This window comes from Euleptes europaea, chromosome 2 (assembly GCF_029931775.1).
Source record: "Euleptes europaea isolate rEulEur1 chromosome 2, rEulEur1.hap1, whole genome shotgun sequence".
Classification (NCBI taxonomy): domain Eukaryota; kingdom Metazoa; phylum Chordata; class Lepidosauria; order Squamata; family Sphaerodactylidae; genus Euleptes; species Euleptes europaea.
Genome location: NC_079313.1, coordinates 78,964,376 through 78,989,980, shown reverse-complemented (window position 1 = coordinate 78,989,980; position 25,605 = coordinate 78,964,376). Strand labels below are relative to the sequence as shown.

At 41.0% G+C, this 25,605-nt stretch overlaps 1 protein-coding gene across 1 annotated transcript in view; it reads left to right on the top strand.

The window, feature by feature from the left end:
- The window catches only part of ST3GAL3 (ST3 beta-galactoside alpha-2,3-sialyltransferase 3), a 234,124-nt gene that overhangs the window by 125,887 nt on the left and 82,632 nt on the right, over positions 1-25,605 (top strand). Inside the window, exons 8-9 of the mRNA XM_056867692.1 lie at positions 18,655-18,718; positions 25,219-25,314. Coding sequence (XP_056723670.1) covers positions 18,655-18,718; positions 25,219-25,314 — 160 coding nt within the window. The remainder of the gene's footprint in view (positions 1-18,654; positions 18,719-25,218; positions 25,315-25,605) is intronic.

Sequence of the window (25,605 nt, the reverse complement as noted above, 5' to 3'; positions counted from 1 at the left end):
CTGGGGCACGAGATGAGCATACAGGCTAGGAATTTCTTTTTTCAATTGGTATAACCTTTTCAGTTAATTTTACTGTACATGAGAATGTAATTAAGATGCTGCACCAGTGGCCCCTTACCCATTAGACTTGCAAAGATTTATAAAACAGCATCTAGCAAATATTGGTATTGTGGGGGGAAACACGCTGACTATATAAACATGTGGTGGAGGTGTAAAAGCATAAAACTATTGGTCTATGGTCAGGATTATGCTTTCTAGGGGCATTCAATCCAGTAGATTTTGGTCCAAATTGTATGTGTTAAACTTTGTTGAATTGTTTCCAAAGAAACTTTAGACTTTTATTCTTTACATAATTACCACTGCAAGGATAGAGTTTGCGAACAAATGGATGAAGAAGAAAACTCCAATGTGAAGAGAATTTATTGAGGAAATCAAATCTTTTCATTTACACATCAAGTTATCTGAACGACAAGTTATCTGAGACTCCTCTTGGATTGAAACAGAACAGAGGATGATTATTTATTGGATGGAACAGTTGTTATAATGTATTATAGCTATTATAATTAACAATAAAACATAAAATCCATTCTGATGTATCCGACTTACAAGTAAGGTGAGCAAAAGTGCCAAAAATAATATTTTTAAACCTGTGGGTGTATTATTTTGCAGTCTTAGATAAGTATGGAATACTTGGAAACAATACTACATTCCAGAAAGGATATAATTAGCATAATTTACTTTGTTCATGGATAGTTAGATTATTTGGCAAAGAATGTAAGACAGTGACATTGCGTGCAGGTAGCAGTGTTGTGTACCATAAAGCAGTCCTTGAATAATGTTCTGAAAAGTGGTGCCGTTTCACTAAAGCATCTGTTTTCACACCATGTAAATAAATGTTCTGCTTGAGGCAGTGCATTTTATTATTTATATACAATGGCATTAGTTATGTTGATAATGGTAGAGTCTAGAGAACATTAAGAGCCCCATGGCGCAGAGTGGTAAGCTGCAGTACTGCAGTCCAAGCTCTGCTCACGACCGGAGGTCGATCCCAACAGAAGTTGGTTTCAGGTAGCCGAGGCGGCAGTTCCCCTGGAGAAAATGGCCATTTTGACAATTGGACTCTATGGCATTGAATTCCCTCCCCTCCCCAAACCCCGCCCTCCTCAGGATCCACCCCCAAAATCTCCAGGTATTTCCCAACCTGGAGCTGGCAACCCTATGTACTGTGTCCCTATCCTTGGACTAGGCCAAATCCTAGACAATATGGGCATTTTAAGGTTTGTACATCAGTTTCCCCTTACTGTTAGAGATGTTTTTGTCCTAGTGAGGCTGACAAAATGAATGCAACTCTGCAGTTTGCCCAGAGAGGCTAGTTGCAAAGGTAGTTAAAAGTGCTGATAGAAATAGGAAGGCTGCATTGACGTGATATAGATTGGACCATCCCTTGTTTACAGGCTTCCAAGGTGTGTAAGAATTCTCAGCATTTTGGTTTTCTAAATCTCACAGGCAGCTTGTCAAATTCTTCTATCAAGCCAAATCAAAATGGAGAACCTCAACATAGGATGACTGAATGGCTCTGGCAGCCTCCACTTTACATTTCAAGGCTACTGCCAGCTTATGTCACCACCACAGTGTTATGTAAATCTAGGGTTTTATATTGGATTTTCTTTAGTTAAAAACAGCAACAGCCATTACTTAAATGGCTGGGAGGTGAAGCAATGGGAGCAGCTGAATGGATTGTTTAATGTCCTCATGGGACAAAACTTTATGCCAGGATTCAGTCTGAAGCAGTTTGTACGTGTGGGAGGAAAGAATTATTACTCTCTGTAAACCAGTATTCCTAATGGCTGTGCTGACAGGCCAGGAGCATGAGAGATGCAAATGGCACCCCTCTCCATCACACATCACTGGGAATTCTTGCATCAGCCTTTTCTGCTTATCCCAGGAGATGCATTGTGGATGAATAATAGTGACCTGATGACAGGATCAGCACCTCATTAAGGCTTTCAGTCAGGGGCTAGTCCAATGCTGGTTGAAATGGGACTGCAAGAAGATAGGGTGGATGGCTTCCAGAACCACAGTAACCTGAGAGACTGAGCAGCTTTGAAGTGCAAGATATGCCCCAGAAGTTGGCATTCTGCTTTGATCCTTCAGGAAGGATCTAGCCATCTTCATGGTAGTTCTGCAAAATAGTCTGTACCATGAGAGGAGCTTGGGGCAGATGTTCAGGAACTTCAGCCAACTGGGCAGCTATTTGCTTTGAACAGGCACGGGGATTAACTTGTTTTGCTCCTCTGAACTTGGGAACACCTGCCATGGACACAGTTACTTTTGAAAGTTTCTGCTGGGTGTACCAGAAATTTTTAGCGTATCGATTCCATAAGTGGATTGTGGCTCATAGTCAATAACTAAGTGGCCAAGTAAGCCCTATTACTTGGTGTCTCACATCAGATTCATATTCAGCAATTTCCTATAAACTGTATACTTTAAACCTGCCAAATTCCAAACCCAAATATAGAATGCTATCACATACCTTAAGACAGGGGTCTGCAAACTGCGGCTCCCAAGCCGCATGCGGCTCTTTGGCCCGTTGAGTGCGGCTCTCCGAACTTGGTTCGGAGCCCCTGCTCTCGCGCCTGCTCGTGCTGGCAGCTGGGCTGCGGAGCCGGCGCGCCTGAGAGAGAGAGAGAGAGAGCAGGCGAGCGGGCGCGGTGTCTCTCCCCCCCCCACCGTGGAAAATGGCCGGGTCTCCTTTTCCCTTGCCCTCAGTGGTTGGGAGGCTAAAGCCTCCCCTCCCCTCTAGCCGCGCGATTGCTGGGCGGGCAGCTCGGCGGTTCCTGACCCCCCCCCCGCCTATCAGCTGTTGGGCAGGGCGGGCTTCCTTTGGTAGACCTGGCCTCCGGCTGAGTCCCATTGGGAGGCCATGTCTACCCACTGGCTTTCTTGGTGGTAGACCTGGACTCCGAGGAGGGGAAAAAGTCCCCCTTCAGAGGCCAGGTCTACCAATTGGCTTCTATGGGCCTCCGGAGGCCAGGTCTACTGCCAAGAAAGCCAGTGGGTAGACCTGGCCTCCCAATGGGACTCAGCCGGAGGCCAGGTCTACCAATAGGCTTTTATGGCGGTAGACCAGGCCTCCAGACGAGGACACCGGACGGGGAGGGGGAAATGGCAGGGACTTACAATTTAATTTTTATCAATAAATAAGATCACTATTAAGTATGATATCAAGTTTTATTCAGTGTACCTATAGTTTAATTAAGACTTAAAACTTTAATTAAAGTTTATTAAGTTAATAAACAGTGTACCTACCTATATAGTTTAAGTTTAAAAAATTTGGCTCTCAAAAGAAATCTCAATCGTTGTACTGTTGATATTTGGCTCTTTTGACTAATGAGTTTGCCGACCCCTGCCTTAAGATAATAGGAAATAAAGTTCTTATTTTCTATAGATTGCCTGTATAAAGAATCTAAACTGTGAAGACCCAGAAAAGGGTATGTTATCCAAAGTAGAACAAAGAACCTCAGGTCTGATTTGGCAACAAGTAATTTGCTTAGAACCCTAAAACATACCAAGGTTTTTACCTGTGAAATCACAGTTGCATACAGCCAACAAGATCATGAAAGGATATGCTTGATCTGAGGGTGTGTTTGCCCCCTTCAAACAAAGTGTCTGTGAAATTTTTTTTTCCTGTGTCTGTGTTGTATCTTGTGTGCACATGCTGACCAAGCTGTGGTCAGAGGTTTGAGAGGAACTTGAGCAAACCTTGACCGGAATCTTAATTTAAAGGACTTGTTGCTGCCTGTGGCTTTAGTGAGAAGATCTTAACACACTCACTACTGTGACATTTTAGTTGGTGCTAATAAAAGGCATTACACTGTCAGTGTGTTCAATCTGTCAGAAATACTGTTGTACTATATTCTAGTTGCACAGGGTGAGTGCTATCTACCTAATACAAAAGCAAAATCCCTTCCTCTATAATTGTTTTGCTGTAATTGTATTATTTATTTGTTTATTTATTTTATTAGTCTTATAGCCCTTCCTCCTTGGCAAAAGCCAGGCTCAATGCAGTTCACATAATAATAAGTATACAATAAAACATCATAAACTTACAAAACCAATGAATTAAAAAGAGCCCTATAAAAATGGTAAAACTCACGTATCTCCAGTGGTGCTTTGGATTGTGACATAAGGCCACAGTAGAGCCTGTAGGTAGGTCACATAAGATGCAGGGCCTGCAGATGAGATGGAAGTTTTCAGGCAGAGTGGAGTAGGGTAGGGAGGCCAGCATTAATGAAAGGAACCATATAGAGTTGCCAACCTCCAGGTACTATCTGGAGATCTCCTGCTATTACAACTGATCTCCAGGTGATAGAGATCAGTTCACCTGGAGAAAATGGCCACTTTGGCAATTGAACTCTATGACATTGAAGTCCGTCCCCAAACCCCGCTCTCCTCAGGTTCCACCCCAAAAACCTTCTGACAGTGGCTAAGAGGAACCTGGCAACCCTAGAACCATAGCTGGCCTGGTGGGATAGTTCTGTGTTAACAGCAATTGTCAGTGGCTTATTTTTCATTTCATATCAGAATATATTGTTGTGTGGGTTAAAAATAAATGTTCTTATCATTGCTTGATTATATGTGAATTTAACTTTACAATTCAATGAGAGTGTATTCGTTGCTTAAGCAGTTCCTTTCTATACTAGATTCAAGATTCAATTAAATGGAACTTTATAAAGTAGTAATGGAATTATGCAATATTAGGGAGAAGGTCGGCTAGGGTTAGAGATTAACTTTTTATTGTGGAGGTGACACCAGGGTTAGACCTGTAGTTGTTCATATGCTACAACACTTTTATCATAACTTTAATAAAATTGTGTGAAGGATTTGTGATAGCAATCATTAGATAATGTCAATATTAAAATTCAAAACCCTGAAGGCTGAAAAATTAGTGTGGCTCCTAAATTTTTGAGCCAGCTCCTCAAGCCAAAGAAAACTTGTTAAGGCCTGTCTTTATTGAGCTGGCTCTTGCTCCTCCATGCAGCCTGCTTGCTGCAGCAAATGCTTTGCATCCCATCTGGGATAAAGTATTTGGACCTGTACACTGATTTTTAAATTTCATTACTCTATTGTATGCACAGTTATTTGTTCTCTGCTTCTGGTTTTATAGACATTTATCTCTTGGTGCACCTGGAGAGAATGCTGACCACCACCCAAGTAATATTTGCTTCCCCTGGAGTGCCCCTTACATGATATGTATGGAAGAATGTGTATGAAAGGTGTCGTGTCAGAATTGCTCGCCTGTGTGGCCACCATGAGAACTCTTTTTCTCATTTGCTCATGGGATTGAAAAATCTTGTGAGTGGCTAATTTCAGCTTAATATTTTTTCACATAAATGCCTCAGTGTTTCATGGAAGCGAATGTTATGTACAGAAGGCCTGAGTCAGTGCGGTCAATTTTGCTTTTATGAGCTCCACGGGGTGGAAAGCTAGGCAGCCACACTGGAAGTATTGACCTCAAGGGCATACTGGAACATGCACATCTGAGCACTACCAAATATGATATCTGCCATTCCCTTCCTTAAACATTCTTTTAGCTCTTTTCACATCTGGCGCTCCTGGCATAAATAATACTTTATCTCTGCTGATAAAATACAGATGCATGCTGACATCAAAATTTAAATTTGCACTGAACCAAATTATTTGTCTTTACACCTCTTTCTTGGCTTCTTGCCCAGATCTGTGTCTGGAGGAACTGAAGTTCTGCAAGCAGGAGTTCTCGTTCATTTTCATTCCCTCTCCCTCCTCCTGTGTTCAGTGTGGAAGATTTTTTTTTTTTGGCTGCTATGTTATGGTAACTGTTCTGCTTCAGGATGATGGGGTGCACCAGTGGCTTTTTCATGAATGGCTTGCTTTCCATCTGCAGTATGTCTAGGGTGCCTCTTTATCTGCCCTGTCATTAAAATATTAGGCAAAGACATAGAAGGTGAAACAGAAGGTGCTAGTTTTGCATAGGAAGAACAGGAAGAACAATCCCCTGATATATCTGAAATGCTAATATCCCTGTCTTCTTCCATGCTTATAGATTTATAAAGATTCGGGGGACCTAAAAGAAAATTTACCCCTCTGCCCTAATGCATGTCTCTCCAGTATCAAACCACCAACATTTTTATTTATAATATCTGTATCCTACTTTTTTCCATAATGGAACTCAAGGCTGTTTACATATGATTCCCAGGAGGTCTCCTGTCCAGGCACTGAGTAGACCCATATCTGCTTAACTTCAATGCATTTGCTATATAAAATCATGCCAATCATGCCCTGAATTAAAGTGTGCCATAAGATTAAAGACAGTAACATGGTTCATTTTTGTAAGGGGTGGCTGCAGGTAAGGAATGGTTAAAAAACCAACATAATTACCATCTAGACACTGGCAATGTCAAACCAAGTTCTGCTTGGGAGGGGGTCTGCAAGTTTTAGCAATCAGATTTTTATACTTTTCTTTTGGTATCTCTATTTAAGAAGTTTATAAGTCCACCTTTCTCCTACACAGTGGGCTCCATGTCTACAACGTGATTAGAGGAAAAGTGATGTCTGAATGATTTTGCAAGTGCTACTGTGCACGCCTGTGCTGTTGTGTAAATGGTGGTAGACAATTGCATTGTTCTGTAGTCTAATGGACTCTCTCTTTTGTATTAATCTAAGAAGTAACTAAACTGTATATTTTAAGAGCTTTGTGTTTGTCGTCAGTCTTCCATGCAGTCCCACATTTTCACAGGGCTAGGAATCTAGAAAGTTCCTTTCCCGGCTGGCCTGCGCAGTCCCAAATGTGTTCCTGCACGGAAGACAACTCAAAGAATAGCAGTTACAAGTAAGCGCAACTCTGTTTTATTGTGATACATTCTCTGGAGCTCTGCTTTCCTCCAGAGAAGTGTAAAATACAAGGGTAGCATTGCATTATTTGTATGGACATCTTGACTGCAGGCTGACCTTAACATTTGTGTGCTTCTGGAGAAAAATAAAAGTAAATAGTAGAGAACTAGGCCAACACTGACCACACAGAGAGCCAGCCTTCATCCATCTCTAAAATGGAAGGGTGGATAAATTTCACATCATGTAAACAATTGTTTCTGCTCATTAAGTTCCAGCTTAACCAATTCAAAGACCAATAAGAGATGAAGAATGTCCTTTGTAACTAGGTCACTGTGATGCTTTTGGCACATTCTAGCACTTTTGAAATTTTTAGCATTTTATGCTCCGTTATTTCTAGAATGCCACATGTAGTATATTATGAAAAGAACCTTTCAGTGTTGTGTCTAATGCATTGATGTAATGTTAGCTAGCTGTCTACGTGATAGCTCAGTCTCCCAAAGGACAACTGGTTTACGTGCTTACCTCACCAAGGAGCGTCTTTGTATGATCACCTACTCCTATGCCACACAATCTTTGTCTACTTTTTTGAGGGGAAAAACATGCAAATTGACCCTGTGAGTAGAATGGTTGTGTCACATATGATACAGAGTGACTTGTGTCTGCCACACAAAGAGGGCCTTTGGCTAGATGAACCTGTGAAGTAGCCAGGTGTCCTACATAGCACATTAAAAGATGAATGTGCTGTGGCTTGAATGTTCTAGAATCAGTTTTCAAAGAAGTCTTTTACTTCATGTGATAAATACTCTATAATCATAGAGTGGTGCTCTCAAAAAGGAAAAAAATCAAACCCTAAAATATTCTCTCAAGGAGAGGAGAAATAAATACAGCTCTTGTATTATGGAGGCCCTTTTCCTAAACACGGTGAAGCCTTAATTGGAGCCTTCAAATGTTCATCAACTTTTTATCCATACAAACGTCCTTTGGAATCTTTCTGGCTATCCAAGGCTCTGAGAATAGCTTGCATGCCCCTGAAAGAAAAATGCTGGAAGGCTGAAGAACAAGAATATAGCCCCTGAGGGATCAGGAAAGTATGTTCCCATGTATAATTGCAATTGGAGGTTTCTGTACATCAAATTTTGATGTAGGAGAACATACAGTACAGCTCAGCTGTGTGGTAGCTTTTTTAGGTCCTAGTTCAGAAGAAGTTTAATCTCTCAAAGTATGTGTGCCTTGAAGGACTTGATGTGCAGTGCATTGAAATTGTATGTTCAGGTCATGAAATGTTCATGTTCCTTTGCTGGTCCTGGTGTCAGCCAATTCTGGAAAGCAGTGTGGGGGGATCCAATACGAAGTAAAAAAACCTCCTGCATGGGGATGATCAGATGTATGATGCAAGTATATCCAGCCCCTGAAAAGGCACCATGTTACATGCCTGTTGGTATTCAATTGTGGCTTAGGGTTGCCAGCTCTGGGTTGGGAAATACCTGGAGATTTTTGGGGCTGAGCCTAAGGAGGGCAGGATTTGGGGATGGGAGGGACTTCAATGCCATAGAGTCCAATTGCCAAAGCAGCCATTTTCTCCAGGTGAACTGATCTCTATCAGCTGGAGATCAGTTGTAATAGCAGGAGATCTCTAGCTAGCTCCTGGAGGGTTGGCAACCCTACTGAGGCTTCATCATTAATTCATTAAAGCTAGATGTTCAATATATGTTGTTTGACCTTAGCACACAGCTGTTTGCACTGGCATCTGTGTTGCTTTGTTACAGAACGAGCCTTCCCACAACAGAACACACCTGTTTAATGAGGACCGTTGTGGCTCCAGATCACTCTGTGCTGAGACACCTGCTGGCACAATACAGACTCTTGACTCCACATTTGCACTCATTTGCAGAATGGCCTGTTGCAGAAAAGCTCTAAGGTGCTCAACAAAGCCTAGAGAAGTGCAGAATGAAGTTACTCAAGTTTCGTATAGCTGAAGCAGGATCAAGTGAAGCCATGCAGTGCAGTATCTGGGATAGCTTTCAGCGCAAACTCCTCGGAACAATGGAAATTGCTTTGAGAAAGGCCGGAGCTTGGTAGATATCTAAAGTAGATTAGAACGCATATCTGATAGCGCACTCGGGGATTTCTGCATAGTCTCTTGCCATGAAAACCCCAAAAGGGGTCGCCATAAGTCGGCTGCGACTTGACGGCACTTTACACACACACACACAAGTAGAGTTGTGCTCTGTAAATAACAACTTTCCTGCTCTCCTCCCCCCAAGTACAGTCTTCTGTGATCCTGAAACATTATTCCCTTGTGGGTCAATGGGCCTCAAGAATATCAATGGGATCAAAGTTGGGGGCTGCAGTGAGAGAGGGAATGGGGAAAAATTACGCTTCTGCTTTTCTGCAAGGAAAGGTACCTACAGTGAGCAAAAAAGGAAATTAGGATCCAAGCCATACTTTAGGGCAAATGCTTCAGTGGTATACATCTCCCTACTCCTCACATGACTCAAGGAATGATGGTGTATCTGATGGTATAACACTGTTGAAGATACAGTGATATGGATCTGGTATTGCCTGAATGGGAGACCATTGGGAATCTCATGTAAGTTCTGAGTTTTCTGAGGAGAGGAAAAGTTTTCTGTGTGTAATAAATAGAAATCAGTGCATTGATTAAATTCACTTTAAATATTTGAACTTTGTTCCAATTCACTTGAAGTTTTCTTTTTATAGGCCTTATGCCAATTTCACAATCATAACTTTTATGGTGATTTTACTGGGTAACACTATTGGCATGATTCCTCCCTCCTCTCTTATCCATGTCCTTGCATGTAGGCAATGAACTGGCATGTTACAGGGGTCTCTGCATGCCTTCCATGATCCTGGCCAGCGCTCCCTCTCTGCCTAAAGCAAGTTACTCGTGCCTGGTACTTGTATTTTTCCAGGCTAAAGAATTTCTGTTCATAACATTTCTTGCATCTTTGTTATGGATAGAGACACAGAATGCTTAAAAATACAGAATCGGTACAAAATATCTTTGGGTTGATGTTGTGGTACATAAAGAAATGAAGGGTAACCCTTATTTACTCTAGATTTTTAAAAATGTGTACCCAGTAAACTTCCCTAGTATTGACAACATTGTTATCCTTTTGCTTTGCAATCCACAAACATGTTCCAAGAGCTACCTTGTAGAGTCAAGTTTACGACATTCGAAAGTACATACATCCGCCAGGTGCTCATTGCCATAAACGCTGAATGGATGTATATTCCAATTTCCGCTACAGTTTTTCAAAAGAAGCCTAATGGAAGGATTCAGCACTAAGGTTAAGTGGAGATTTCAGTTTGTTTGTTTTTCACTGTACAATGTTTTGGAACACTTTGTGTGAAAGACACTATGTAAACTTAGCTGACTCTGATTCATACAGTGAGCTGGCCAGACTTGCTTGGAACACCCCATCTCAGTGGTTGTTGATCAATAAATGTTGGTGCTAATGACTCATTAGCTGTTTAGCTAGCCTTAAAGTAAAAACGGAGTGAGAGTATCGTGTGGGAGGCGGGAAGCTTTGTGTTCCTTGGAGGAGCATTTTGTACAGAGGGCCTGCTCTACGGTTGTCTATTAAGATTGGGCACAGGAATTCTCCAAAACAAAAGAAACACTTAGATATTTATGGAAGTATTGTCGAAGGCTTTCACGGTCAGAGTTCATTGGTTCTTGTAGGTTATCCGGGCTGTGTAACCGTGGTCTTGGAATTTTCTTTCCTGACGTTTCGCCAGCAACTGTGGCAGGCATCTTCAGAGTAGTAACACTGAAGGACAGTGTCTCTCAGTGTCAAGGGTGTAGAAAGAGTAATATATAGTCAGAAAGGGGTTGGGTTTGAGCTGAGTATTGTCCTGCAAAAGTATTGTCCTGTAAGTATCAAGATAATGTGCTAATGAGGGTATGGTATGTTAATATGGAACCATTGTATCCTGAAGTGATCTGTTAATGTGTGTAATCCAAAACTAATCTGTATGGCTATTGTTGAATGTTGTCTTTGTCTGGAGGTGTTTCAGGGCAGGAAGCCAAGCCTTATTCATTCTTAAACTCTCCTCTTTTCTGTTAAAGTTGTGCTGATGTTTGTGAATTTCAATGGCTTCTCTGTGCAATCTGACAAAATAGTTGGTAGAATTGTCCAGTCTTTCAGTGTCTTGGAATAAGACCCTGTGTCCTGTTTGTGTCAGTCCATGTTCAGCCACTGCTGATTTCTCAGGTTGGCCAAGTCTGCAGTATCTTTCATGTTCTTTTATCCTTGTTTGTATGCTGCGTTTTGTGGTCCCGATGTAAACTTCTCCACAGCTGCAAGGTATACGATATACTCCTGCAGAGGTGAGGGGGTCTCTTTTGTCTTTTGCTGATCGTAGCATTTGTTGTATTTTCTTGGTGGGTTTAAACACTGTTTGTAGGTTATGTTTTTTCAAAAGTTTCTCCATCCTATCAGTGACTCCTTTAATAAATGGCAAGAATACCTTTCCTATGGGAGACTGTTTTTCTTGAGTTTTCTGATTTTTGTTTGGTTCAATGGCCCTTCTGATTTCATTCTTGGAGTAGCCGTTTGCTAGCAGTGCGTGATTTAGATGGTTAGTTTCTTCCTTGAGAAACTGTGGTTCACAGATCCGTCTTGCACGGTCCATTAATGTTTTGATTATTCCTCTTTTCTGTCGGGGGTGGTGGTTGGAGTTTTTGTGTAAGTAGCGATCTGTGTGAGTTGGTTTCCGGTAGACCTTGTGACCTAACTGAAGGTTTGATTTACGGATGACAAGGGTATCAAGAAATGGGAGTTTACCCTCAATTTCCTTTTCCATGGTAAACTGAATGTTTGGATGGATATTATTAAGATGGTTTAGAAAGTCCATTAATTTTTCTTCACCATGGCTCCAAATGGTAAATGTATCATCTACGAACCTGAACCAGACTGTAGGTTTGTAAGGTGCTGATTCTAATGCTGTCTTTTCAAAATATTCCATGTAAAAGTTTGCTATTACTGGACTGAGTGGACTTCCCATAGCTACTCCATCAATCTGTTCATAAAATTCTTGATCCCATAGGAAATAACTTGTTGTCAAACAATGGTGAAATAAGGCTGTTATATCTTCTGGAAAAATCTGGTTAATCAATGAGATTGTGTCTTTAACTGGAACCTTGGTAAAGAGGGATACAACATCAAAACTGATTAATATATCCTTTGGATTGAGTCTTAACGGACTGATTTTGTTGATGAAGTGAGTTGAATCTTTGATGTAAGAAGTGGTTTTTCCAATGTGGTCCTGTAGGAGGGTGGTCAAATATTTAGCTAATTCGTATGTTGGGGAACCAATGGCACTCACGATGGGTCGGAGTGGAACGGAATCCTTATGAATTTTAGGTAGTCCATATAATCGTGGTGGTTGTGCTTCAGTCTTGCATAGTTTTCTGTGTGTGTCGGGATGAAGAGTGGAATTCTTGATCAGAATGCTAGTTTTCCTGGTAATTTTGCAAGTTGGATCTCGTTTTAGTTTTTTGTATGTGGCAGGGTCCAGAAGTTCCTCAATCTTCTTTTTGTATTCTTCTGTTTTCATGATCACTGTGGCATTGCCTTTGTCAGCTGGTAGAATAATGATTTCTGGATCTGCATTGAGGGTCTTGATGGCGTTTCTCTCCTTGCGTGTTATATTGCTGGTAGGGGGCTTTGCTTTTCGTAGAATTCTTGCAAAGCCCCCTACCAGCAATATAACACGCAAGGAGAGAAACGCCATCAAGACCCTCAATGCAGATCCAGAAATCATTATTCTACCAGCTGACAAAGGCAATGCCACAGTGATCATGAAAACAGAAGAATACAAAAAGAAGATTGAGGAACTTCTGGACCCTGCCACATACAAAAAACTAAAACGAGATCCAACTTGCAAAATTACCAGGAAAACTAGCATTCTGATCAAGAATTCCACTCTTCATCCCGACACACACAGAAAACTATGCAAGACTGAAGCACAACCACCACGATTATATGGACTACCTAAAATTCATAAGGATTCCGTTCCACTCCGACCCATCGTGAGTGCCATTGGTTCCCCAACATACGAATTAGCTAAATATTTGACCACCCTCCTACAGGACCACATTGGAAAAACCACTTCTTACATCAAAGATTCAACTCACTTCATCAACAAAATCAGTCCGTTAAGACTCAATCCAAAGGATATATTAATCAGTTTTGATGTTGTATCCCTCTTTACCAAGGTTCCAGTTAAAGACACAATCTCATTGATTAACCAGATTTTTCCAGAAGATATAACAGCCTTATTTCACCATTGTTTGACAACAAGTTATTTCCTATGGGATCAAGAATTTTATGAACAGATTGATGGAGTAGCTATGGGAAGTCCACTCAGTCCAGTAATAGCAAACTTTTACATGGAATATTTTGAAAAGACAGCATTAGAATCAGCACCTTACAAACCTACAGTCTGGTTCAGGTTCGTAGATGATACATTTACCATTTGGAGCCATGGTGAAGAAAAATTAATGGACTTTCTAAACCATCTTAATAATATCCATCCAAACATTCAGTTTACCATGGAAAAGGAAATTGAGGGTAAACTCCCATTTCTTGATACCCTTGTCATCCGTAAATCAAACCTTCAGTTAGGTCACAAGGTCTACCGGAAACCAACTCACACAGATCGCTACTTACACAAAAACTCCAACCACCACCCCCGACAGAAAAGAGGAATAATCAAAACATTAATGGACCGTGCAAGACGGATCTGTGAACCACAGTTTCTCAAGGAAGAAACTAACCATCTAAATCACGCACTGCTAGCAAACGGCTACTCCAAGAATGAAATCAGAAGGGCCATTGAACCAAACAAAAATCAGAAAACTCAAGAAAAACAGTCTCCCATAGGAAAGGTATTCTTGCCATTTATTAAAGGAGTCACTGATAGGATGGAGAAACTTTTGAAAAAACATAACCTACAAACAGTGTTTAAACCCACCAAGAAAATACAACAAATGCTACGATCAGCAAAAGACAAAAGAGACCCCCTCACCTCTGCAGGAGTATATCGTATACCTTGCAGCTGTGGAGAAGTTTACATCGGGACCACAAAACGCAGCATACAAACAAGGATAAAAGAACATGAAAGATACTGCAGACTTGGCCAACCTGAGAAATCAGCAGTGGCTGAACATGGACTGACACAAACAGGACACAGGGTCTTATTCCAAGACACTGAAAGACTGGACAATTCTACCAACTATTTTGTCAGATTGCACAGAGAAGCCATTGAAATTCACAAACATCAGCACAACTTTAACAGAAAAGAGGAGAGTTTAAGAATGAATAAGGCTTGGCTTCCTGCCCTGAAACACCTCCAGACAAAGACAACATTCAACAATAGCCATACAGATTAGTTTTGGATTACACACATTAACAGATCACTTCAGGATACAATGGTTCCATATTAACATACCATACCCTCATTAGCACATTATCTTGATACTTACAGGACAATACTTTTGCAGGACAATACTCAGCTCAAACCCAACCCCTTTCTGACTATATATTACTCTTTCTACACCCTTGACACTGAGAGACACTGTCCTTCAGTGTTACTACTCTGAAGATGCCTGCCACAGTTGCTGGCGAAACGTCAGGAAAGAAAATTCCAAGACCACGGTTACACAGCCCGGATAACCTACAAGAACCAATTTATGGAAGTGTTTTAAGAAAATGAAAGGATGTGATATTCACACTACCTTTGTTCTTTGTCTTCTCTGCACAGGCTTTCATTTGGGTTCCATGTGGGTTGGAAGCAACTCTGGGAAGTTCTAGAACTCTAGTCAGATTGTATGTCTGTGTCATGATCTGCTACTCTGGAAGAATCCTTGCCCTGCCAGGGTGTATTTATGCTAGATCAGTGGTTCTTAAACTCTAATCCACTAACCACCCATGAATAATGTAACATTATCTTTGAATATCCCCCCCAAGCAACAGTTAAAAATTAGGACCTTGAAAACTGCACTCTAGACAAGGTATGTGATACACAGATCTTAAGCATACATTCATTTAGACCTTTGCAGCAGTTTCTTGGTGCTAGGTTTGATTCCTGTTTGCTGTGTGTCTCTTTTTAAGGGCACTGGGGGGGGTGGGGAATATAGGATCTTGGATTTTTTCCTCTGGGCAGGGTGATCAGTATAAAACAACTGGATTCTACTGGCTTTCTGAAGTCATTGCAAGTGGGAAGAAGGGGCTGCCTAAAATCTTATTTGCCCCCCAAAGTTCTGAATGCCCCCAGTCTTGTAGCTCACACTTGTGGAGGGCATATGGCCCCTACTAGGTATCATTGTTTTAGATGAATAGCAGTGTGACCCAATCTGGATATCTGGAGTTATATCGGTTAAAGAACATCACAGTTCCAAGAAGCAGAAGTAAGATGTGGTGAGGCCTAATGGGGAGGATTCAGATCAGAGAACAGTTATAGAGTCTTGGCCCAACCTGGAATTATACATCAATAAAAAGAACTTGGGGAATTGGGTTTTTTGTATATCCCAGCTTCCAAGCTCATTCTCTAGCACAGAGCCAAGGGCTTTGTATAATATATACATGGGCTTTGTATATAAGGGCTCTGCTAATATAGCCCCATTGGCCTTGTATGGCACTTGTCCTAATTGATATGCCTCATCTAACTGTTCAGTAACACTAATTAATAGTTAAGGCAAAGTATTTGGGTAGAATTCTGAGAAATGTGTGTTCTAAAGGTTTTTAGACTAACGTGCTACCTAAATGGGATAGGTAAAAATCTAAATTAGTGGCCCATTCAACTGCATTTCCATGTACTAAAAAGCATAAGTTTTGCTGAAGCGGTTTGTTTGTTTTTGTTTATTCTCAAGGATGCAAGTATTTATGATGTTTTCCGTTTTGTTAGCTACCTTGAGTCTGATAAGGTGAGGTATAAAATAAATGAATACAGTCTTTATCCCAATTTATATTTGAAATAGTATCCCAATTTATATTTGAAAGTTCACTTCTTTGAGAGCCAGCATTTTTGTGGGGGGTGGGGAGGATGGTGGAGCAGATTCAGTGGACTGGATCTGGAAGACAGTGATTTCCTTTCTGAGAGAAAAAGTGGTTTGCCCTGCCTGGACCCAGGAGAGTTGAATAGCTCCTGCCCAGTCTCAAACGCACCATTCTTGAGCAGGATGGTTGAATAAGTGGTGGCTTGGCAACTTTAGGGGTTCCGGAATGGATTGTTTGGATCTCTTCCAGTCTGGATTAAGGCTTGATTGTGGGATGGAAACAGCCTTGGTCACCCTCATGGGTGACCTGCACTGGGGAGATGGATAGGAGGGCAACCCTGTTAATTCTCCTTGACCTCTCAGCAGTCAGAACCAGTGTGGTGTAGTTAGGGTTGCCAGTTCCCTCTTCGCCACCTGTGGGAGATTTTTGGGGCGGAGCCTGAGGAGGGCAGGGTTTGGGGAGGGGAGGGACTTCAATGCCATAGAGTTCAATTGCCAAAGCGGTTATTTTTCTCCAGGTGATCTGATCTCTATCGGCTGGAGATCAGTTGTATTAGCAGGCGATCTCCTGCTACTACCTGGTAGTTGGCAACCCTAGGTGTAGTGGTTAAGAGTGTTGGACTAGTATCTGGGAGACCTGGTTTCAAATCCCTACTCATGCCATGAAAGCTTGCTGGGTAACCTTGGGCCCGTCACAGGCTTGCAGCCTAACCTCCTATACAGGGTTGTTGTGAGGATAAAATGGAGGAGAGGAGAACAATGTAAGCTGCTTTGGGTCCCCATTGGGAAGAAAGGTGGAATACAAATGAATTAAATAAATGTTTGATACTATCTATCATGGTATCCTTCTGGACTGCCTATCAGGGTTGAGCCTGTGAGACACTGTTTTGCAGTGGTTTCAGTCCTACCTCAAAGGTAAGTTCCATAGTGTGTTGCTGGAGGGACTGCTGCTTGCCCCTTGGCATCTGGCTTGTGGGGTCCCACAAGGTTTTTTCTTGCCCCATATGCTTTTAAATTCTGCATAAAGACGCTGGGAGAGGTCATCTGAAGATTTGGGCTGATATATCATCAATATATGGATGACACTCTTCCAGCAGATGCCAGAGAGGCTGTGTGAGCTGTGAACAGGTGCCTGGAGGCACTTTTGGGATGGATGAGGGCTAACATGCTGAAACGTAATCCTGACAAAATGGAGTTGCTACCGGTGGGAAGAAGGTCTGATCCAGGAATGGGGATATCTTCTGTTCTGGATAGGGTTGCAGTCCCTCTTAAGGAGAAGATTTGTAGCTTGGGGGTGTTTTTGAACCCAGGCTTCCTGTTGGATAAACAGGTAGCAGCGGCAGCCAGGGGTCCCTATCTCCAGCTTTAACTGGTGAACTAACTGTGGCCCTTCCTGGTAATATCTAGGTTACATTACTGCCAGAACACTGGCTGGAATGGATCATAGGGACCATATCACTCTAGTCTTAGTCCATCTACACTGGCTCCCAGTTTGCTTCCAGGTTCAATTCAAGCTGCTGTTATTGACCTTTAAAGCCCTATATGGCTTTGGGCAAGCATACTTTAAGGACCATGTAATCCCATATGAACCTACCCAACCACTCAGAGATGCCCCTGCCATCTGAGGCTAGAGAGATGGCAGCCCAAGAAAGGGCCTTTTTAGTTGTGGCATCAAAATGTTGAACTTCCTTCCCAGGGAGATTCGTCTGTCTCCCTCTGTTGTTGTCTTCCACCAGTGGGTGAAGACTTTTTTATTATTATTTGATGGTCCCTCACTAACTCTTACGTGCCCTCCTCCCTGTTTGTTTGTGTTTATATTGCTATGTATTTATATTGTTTTATTTACTTGTTTAAACATCTGAAATGTTTTATGCTTTATTTTTAAAGTTTTAATGTTTGCTGGGTTTGGGGCCCCTGGATTGGATGGAAAGGTGGCATAGAAATCTTTTAAAGAAAGTATAGGTCAACTGAGAGCAGGATGCAGAGCCTGAGATGTCTCATTCGGTGCCTTGCATTATCTGGAAATTCTTGGTTATAATAAGCCCTTCTGTCATTACTAGTATCCTTTTAATTTGGCATGATCTAGTGCTTGAAATGTCATATGTATGTCTCTTAGGTGTGCAAATGCTACATCTTGAGTGGGGTAACCTTAGGTATATGTCGCATGGGCAGCAAGGGTTTGATAGGATGGCCCTTAGCCCTATGGCATGGGTGAAGAATCTACATTTCAGCCTTGCTCTCTTGTGCTATGCTACTTTCTGATATCTGGCTCAGTAGGATGGGGAGAAAAACCACACTGGCACAGAGTCTGCATGTAGGCCATGCTAAAGGGGCAGTATCTAATAATTTGAAGGTGATTTGTGGCATACTTGCCAAAAAGTCTGGCCATAACTGTACTACAGAGACTTTTAGCCTTTTTGAGTAATACACGCCATTTCCTCTTGACCGAGGAGCAAACTGCAGTGCTTCTTTTCTGCAGTTGTGTGCAGTTCAAGTCATTAGGAAAAATAGCTTAGTTTAGGGGTGGGGTGGGGGTTTCTGCTGCAAAAAAGTACTACGATAGATATTCCTGAAAGAGGATATTTAAAATTGGCAGCAGTTTTTCTAATAATTGCTTGTTACACTACAATTTACATCTGCTCATACAAACTTATTTGTTATTTGTTTTCTTTTGCCTGGAATCTTTGCCACCTTCCTTGCTACTATGTGAAAAATCTATGAAATGGATTAGCCTTTCTAACATATATTTCCTTTCTGTATAGATAATCTGATCAAAGCCATCCTGTCAGTAACCAAAGATTACCGCCTTACTCCAGCCCTTGACAGGTGAGTGGATACATGTGGGAGGCTGACGGAGGCTGTGGTAGTTGCTGTTCAAGGCTAACATATCTACATGCTCTTTGTGGTTGCTTTTAAATAGAGCTAGTAATGGTGTTCCTGTTCTATTCCATAGTATCTAAATCAAATCATTTATTATTACAGCCAAAGGCCAGCATAAAATGTAAAATATACACAGTATCTAAGAAATAGTTTTTGACATTCAGAGTCTTTATTTCATGGTGATATTACAATCTGCTCAACTGCCTGCTTTTCAAAATAAGTAACTGCTTGTCTTTCAACGAATGCATTTACTTGTCACTGCCTCCCCTGAAGTGTGTTAGTAAGACAACGAAATTCTCCGTTGCTGTTCTGGCAAAATACATTTCAGTTTGTTCTGACAACTAGATCTCACTGACAGCCCCTCTCCTAAACTCAGGTTTTTTTTTTTATAGCTTTGCGCAGTAGAGCTGGTGACGAGATTGATATGGAAAATTCTACCAGACCCTGGCAGAACTGAGCTAATGATTGCATGTATTGCATATAATATACCTATAGCTATACCTATGTGTACATGTTTGTGTGTTTATGACCATTTCTTCCTTCTCCAAATGAATTTTGTGATCGGGGGCAAATCTTGAAATGCACAGAAGTTCTTGCTGTCCCATGATTTCACTAAGCCCTGTACTTTTTCCAAGTGTATTGCCACCTTGTTTATCAGCATTGATTTTTATAGCGAATATAATGGACCTAAAGTGCCTCACTCAAAAGAATCCAAAATCTGTATTCAGAAAATGTGGAAATAATTTTCTTTCATTGCAAAATCTGGGGATTAATTTACTACAGCTAGGACATATTTAGGAGCCCCGTGGCGCAGAGTGTTAAGCTGCAGTACTGCAGTCAAAAGCTCTGCTCACAACCTGAGTTCGATCCCGACGGAAGTGGGTTTCAGGTAGCCGGCTCAAGGTTGACTCAGCCTTCCATCCTTCCGAGGTCGGTAAAATGAGGACCCAGCTTGCTGGGGGTAAAGGGAAGACGACTGGGGAAGGCACTGGCAAACCACCCCGCAAACAAAGTCTGCCTTGGAAATGTCAGGATGTGACATCACCCCATGGGTCAGGAATGACCCGGTGCTTGCACAGGGGACCTTTACCTTTTACCTTAGGACATATTTAGCAGAAATGGGGCTGACAAAAGAGGGAGATTGAGAGGCTCAAGAAAATGTGGATGGAAGTAGAGAATCAACACTACAATCCAAAGCAGAGTCCCAAAGACAATGAGTTTAGAAGAGTATAGCTCTGATTAGAACTCCATAAAAGTCTACAGGGTTAGGAGGATTTGGTCAGTGTACAGGGAGTTTTAAAGGACAGAGTAGCTTCTCCCCAGCCACTGGAATCTGGCAGTTTAAGTGATGTTTTAGTTTACCAGATGTGTGATTTAGGTAAGTCATTGTCATTCAGTTTCCATTTTCCTCATCTTACAATGAGAAAAATAATGATCCATTTTTGCAAACTGACTTTTTGGATGAGTTAAATCAAAACTGGAGATCGCTTTGCATGCTAGAAGTGTCATAGAAATTACTTGACTATACTGCAATCTCTGGTTAAAACAGGAAGCCTTTTCCTTGTTCTCGATCCAAAAATTCAATCAGCATCTTCTCATCTGCCCAGGAGTATTTCCAAGTGGCAGCTTTAGCCTGATTTATAGGCAGCTTACTATTAAGTTGTATTCTCAAAACCAGCTGGAGTACTTCTTTCTCAGGCTGCCTTACACATTTTTTCCACACGCCCTGCTGTTCATAATATTCCAAGGTGTTCTCACTCTCCCATTTCTCATTACTGCTGGAGCAACTGAATATAACCACAAATTGCCTGGTATTTGGAACTTCCAACATGATTCCTTCTGTAAGATTTATTCATATACTGGAACAGTGAATAGAAGAAGAAGAAGAGTTGGTTTTTGTACCCCAATTTTATCTACCTTTTAAGGAGTCTCAAACCAGCTTACAATTGCCTTCCCTTCCTCTCCCCACAACAGAAACCTTGTAAGGTAGGTGAGGCTGAGAAAAATTGGAGAGAACTGTGATCACAAGGTCACCCAGCAGGCTTCCTATGTAGGAGTGGGGAAACAAACCTCGTTTACCAGAATTAGAGCCCCCCGCTCATGTGGAGGAGCTGGGAATCAAACCCAGTTCTCCAGATTAGAGTCCTCCACTCTTAACCACTATACCATGCTGGCTCTCGAAGTGAAGGGAGGGTGGAATTAAGGGAATGGCTCATATTTTACATAGTCAACGTTTTCTCAGCCTGGCTTTTCTTCCAGCCTCTATAATCAGTCACCAAGTAAAACTCTGAAGGCTGCACTTTTATTTTGAGTTAGCTCTATAAAGAGTCAGCTAAAGCAAAGAATGGCCCTAGACTGAATATCTTTTTCTGTCTTGTCATATGGAAGAAATCCATGTAGTATCCATTTAAAAAATAAAATTATTTGGAACTTCATGTTGAAGTTAACGGTTCTTTTACTTTGCTACTGGAGGGTTAACAATGTATCAGTATTTCTGATTTCTACTCAAGCCTATTTGGGAGATTTGCATACTGTTTCATTTTGGTGGTAACATCCAACTAAGTTTCCTATTGAAAAGTCCTCTGTATAGTAATTAATGTTTCTCCAGTATGTATCAGTACACAGGAGATTCTGGTTTTCTATTGTTCAAGCTCCTGATCTAACTGGAAATGAGGGTAGAAAAATATGACTCAGCATTTTATCTGAGTCTTCAGATCTACTGAAAGAATACAAATGTAGATTTATAGATATGGACAACTATCTTGGAGGAGCCTAGATACTTAGGGACCATATGCACTGGAGAAATTTCCTACACCTCACTATAACTTGCCAGTTCTATTTAACTTTCCCATTCACAGCTTTCTCACTTTCTTGCACCATTTATCTTGTAATTGGTCGAGGGCCAAGTAACCTGCAGGTTTCTGACAGAACAAAAGGTTTGACTTTAGCTTATAAATTTTCTCTCAGCTAGAGCAGTTTGGTTCCTATTGAATTTGCCTTTAAACTATTTAGCTGTGCCTAGGAGTTGTTTCTGGGTTTCTGTGGGACCAGGCTTTTGATACCATCTGGGTAAGCTTTCAGCAAACTGAGTGCTTGGGAATTCTTTGCTGTTCATTTTAGCACTATATTCCTTTTCCGAAATCCGTGGGTTAATGATTATCTAACACTATGAGATGAGGGAAATAGAATGGAAAGAAATGAAGAAAAGGGATGTTCTAGTTCTGTACCATGTCCATGTACAATGAGGTTTCATTCGCTACTTACTTACTTACTTACTTACTTACTTACTTACTTACTTCATTTATAACCCGCCTTTGTCAGTGAGATGCAAGGCAGATTACACAATAAAAAACAACACTGTCATAGCTGTATAATGTATACAATCAACAGTGCAATAATATGGGATTACAGTATTAGGGTAGCGCCCTAAAACAGTATACTACACACAATATAACAGTATAATATGTACCACTAACAATGAAACAAAACTGGATTACAAAATTAGAGAAACACTGTGACAATATAATGCATACATTGAAAAAAGTAATGAGAATTGCCTAATTTTTTTAGACGTTATCGATGACCCTCCTGAACAATTAGAGAAGAAGTGCAACAGTATAATTTATACAGTGAACAAAGCTATGAAAACTACTTAACATTTCAGACATTTAGCTTTCATCTGCTGTTGGGAATAGATATATGAAAGTCCAGGAGAAAAAATTGAAACATTGTGTGGGGTGGGAGATCACAGAACTTCTTTTTTCAATTCTATCAATGGAAATTTTGGGAGACGGGGGGTGGTGGGCTCCTGCGACATATTTTCCCATTTGGAATGAGTAAAAAATAACAAGGTTTTACTCATGCAAAATGTATAGTATGATGAGTTTTATGTAAGATGGTGTTAGCGTTCCTTGCTTGCGGACTGTTGCTTGCCTTCCTCTGGTAACGCCTTTAATTTAGCTGGCTGGGGATAGGAGAAGCCATTACCCTGGATCTGCTCTCCTTTTGACCTTGCCCCTGTGGTCAACCTTTGCAGCTCTCTCCTCAAAGGACTCAGACCCAGACACCCACAGATTGGGAAACAAGCAGCTGGAGGCAATTCTAGTAATTTCAAGGATATTTTATTGTTTAAATGTGACTCATTTTGCCCACAACTAAGTGTGCTATAATGTGTGTGACAGTAATACACTATTGAAGAGTTTGGTGTTATAAAGTTTAACTCAACATGCAACTATGCTGCTAGTCCTATTGTGACTATATGAGACTGTTTCTGTTAAGTAACACTCTTTATTTTGTTTACTACAAAATTTGTGCAGTTGACAAAAAAACTAATAGACGTGCTTAGGTAGCATAGATTGCAGCAGATTGCAGTTCTCTCTCTCTCCCTCTCCCTCTTTCTCTCTCTCTTTCTCTCTCTCTCATATATTGGATATGTTTGAAATTTTGTTTATAGAAAAGGAAGGCATTTATTCTTTCGTAAATATTCCAGTGGTATAATTGTACATGCTAAGTTAAAAATGGAGATAGATCACGATAGCTAGCCATGTTAGTCTGTCTGTAGCAGTAGAAAAGAGCAAGAGTCCCGTAGCACCTTAAAGACTTAACAAAATTTCTGGCAGGGTATGAGCTTTCGTGAGTCACAGCTCACTTCTTCAGATTCAGCTAGAATGTGAGTCCGTCTGTCCTTAAGTAGAGAATTTTATGTTGTTAAATCAGTAAAAAAAAAGTTTATGCTTGATAAGAAGGTACACACTGCGTATATTTCAATTTCCCCCATAATTTGTTTCCCCCCCATGGCTTCACAATTTCTTTATGGCACACACACAAAAAGTCAGGAATAGGAGTAAGAAGTGCTGAGACTCCTGTACCTCAGCTGTGTGTAATTACCACTGGAGAAGTGCTTACTCAGTTCCTGGTGTACTTTTGCTACTTAAAATATTGTTAACGTGTAGAGCCTTTGAAGAGCATCACAGGAGCCCTGGGGAGTAGGTTCTGCATAGTTATATTGACTATAATAACTGGCAGCCATTAACATAGTAACTTCAAAAGTAGATGTTTAGCAGTTTAAGTAATCTCTCAGATGTTTTTTAACTTGCCTGCTGGTATTCCCATTGGGGCGGTACAACAGCCTTTCCTGTATGTTTGGAAGAGGGCACAGAGGGAGCTACTGAAAGCATTCTCTGATTGTTTCTGAACTACAGGGAAGGCTCTAGTTTGCTTTGGTGATGAGGACCTGTTAGGGTTCTGGTACTGGGAATTTTAGCATGGGCCAAGGGGAAAGGGGACATAGATAGTAATAGTTTCCAAAACAAAGTAACAGGGTGCTGAATAAAATGGGAAGGCAAATGTTATTTTCCAGGCAACTAAGCAGAGGACAAGAGGAAATAGGCTGAAATATAGGAAAATAAATCTAGGCCTAATGTCACGCTGAATAGTAAAATAAGGAGGAAATAATCTCAATCATTCATCTCACTGGGATTTCAAGTCATGCAACCAAAAATCTAGCTGGCTCCTTATCGTTTCTTTGTGCTTTATGGCTGAGTAATTCCCAGGGTTTGCAGAGTGCTTGCCTGACATGGCCCTGATATCCCCAGCTTTTTAGGGGCTGATGGTCTGTGTCAGAGGGAGGCTCTTATGAGTTCTTGAAGAATGCCAGCAGGCAGCTACAGCTTAGCCTATGACTTTTGCTGAACGACAGTCACAGTTTCTCTGTGTTTTGGGGTTTTTTCTATCACACTTATGGTCTACTTCCACTGTCATTTTCTCCCATAAGGATTGTCGATAATGTTTATTCCAAGCATCTAATTTGTTCCTATTTTTTCCTTCACTCTATAAGGTGGTAGCACTAGATATATTAAAGCTGCACAATATCTATGTATTTATTTCTACATTTTTTCCACGCTTAATTCCCCCACCCCTCTTTCCTTTTGTATCCCATTTATTATCCAAAATCAATAAAAACATTTATATATATATATATAAAAAAAACTAATTGGTTCCTGCCTGTGCATTTTGGGAAAGTGTCCTTATAATCATATCCTGTTGCATGTGTTTAAATTATTCAGTTAAGTAGTTACTAATCTCCTAAGCAAAAGTAGAATTATCTGCAATCAGTTTAATTGTTTAAAGGGGAAATGGGAACTTGTCCCTTTCAGTTGTTTACTTCATAATGAAATAAAACAGTTTGGTAGCTATTAAAATGCAAATATTTGAGCTGATAAGCCTAATGTGTGCTATGAACAATACCTCCTTTGGCTGACTGCATTGCTTTGCTACCCATGAAATCAAGTGAGTGTGTTATTCCCAATTAATGGGGTACAGTATCCTCACTGATCTTGCAGTTGCTTGGAGAGATGCAGGCTGCACCAGATATTTACGGGAAGGAGTTCTGTGCTAGTGAATTTTACTGTTTTAACTAACAGCCTTTCTCTGTGTTTCCTTCCCAGTCTCAGTTGCCGGCGATGTATTATTGTGGGAAACGGTGGCATTCTAGCAAACAAATCATTGGGGCTGAAAATTGATGACCATGACATTGTTATCAGGTGAGTCTTCTGGAAAAGAGAGGGATTTTTCTGTGGTTCTGTTCCTACCTCAGATGTTGATATCTAAATGAGCAGCCAGAAGCTGCAGTTCTCAGTAGATGTATTAGTAACAAAGAATAAAGATATTTGGAAGGTCACTGTGTTTTTTTAGTGGTTTATCCTTGTTTAATATTGGGAGTGCCTTCCTTCCTGTGATCCACAAACCACTGTTTTCTCTTTAGTGATATCTTCTAGGTGGTGTGTTTGCCAGTCTATTTTACCAAAAATTAGCCACTAATTGTAGTCATAGCG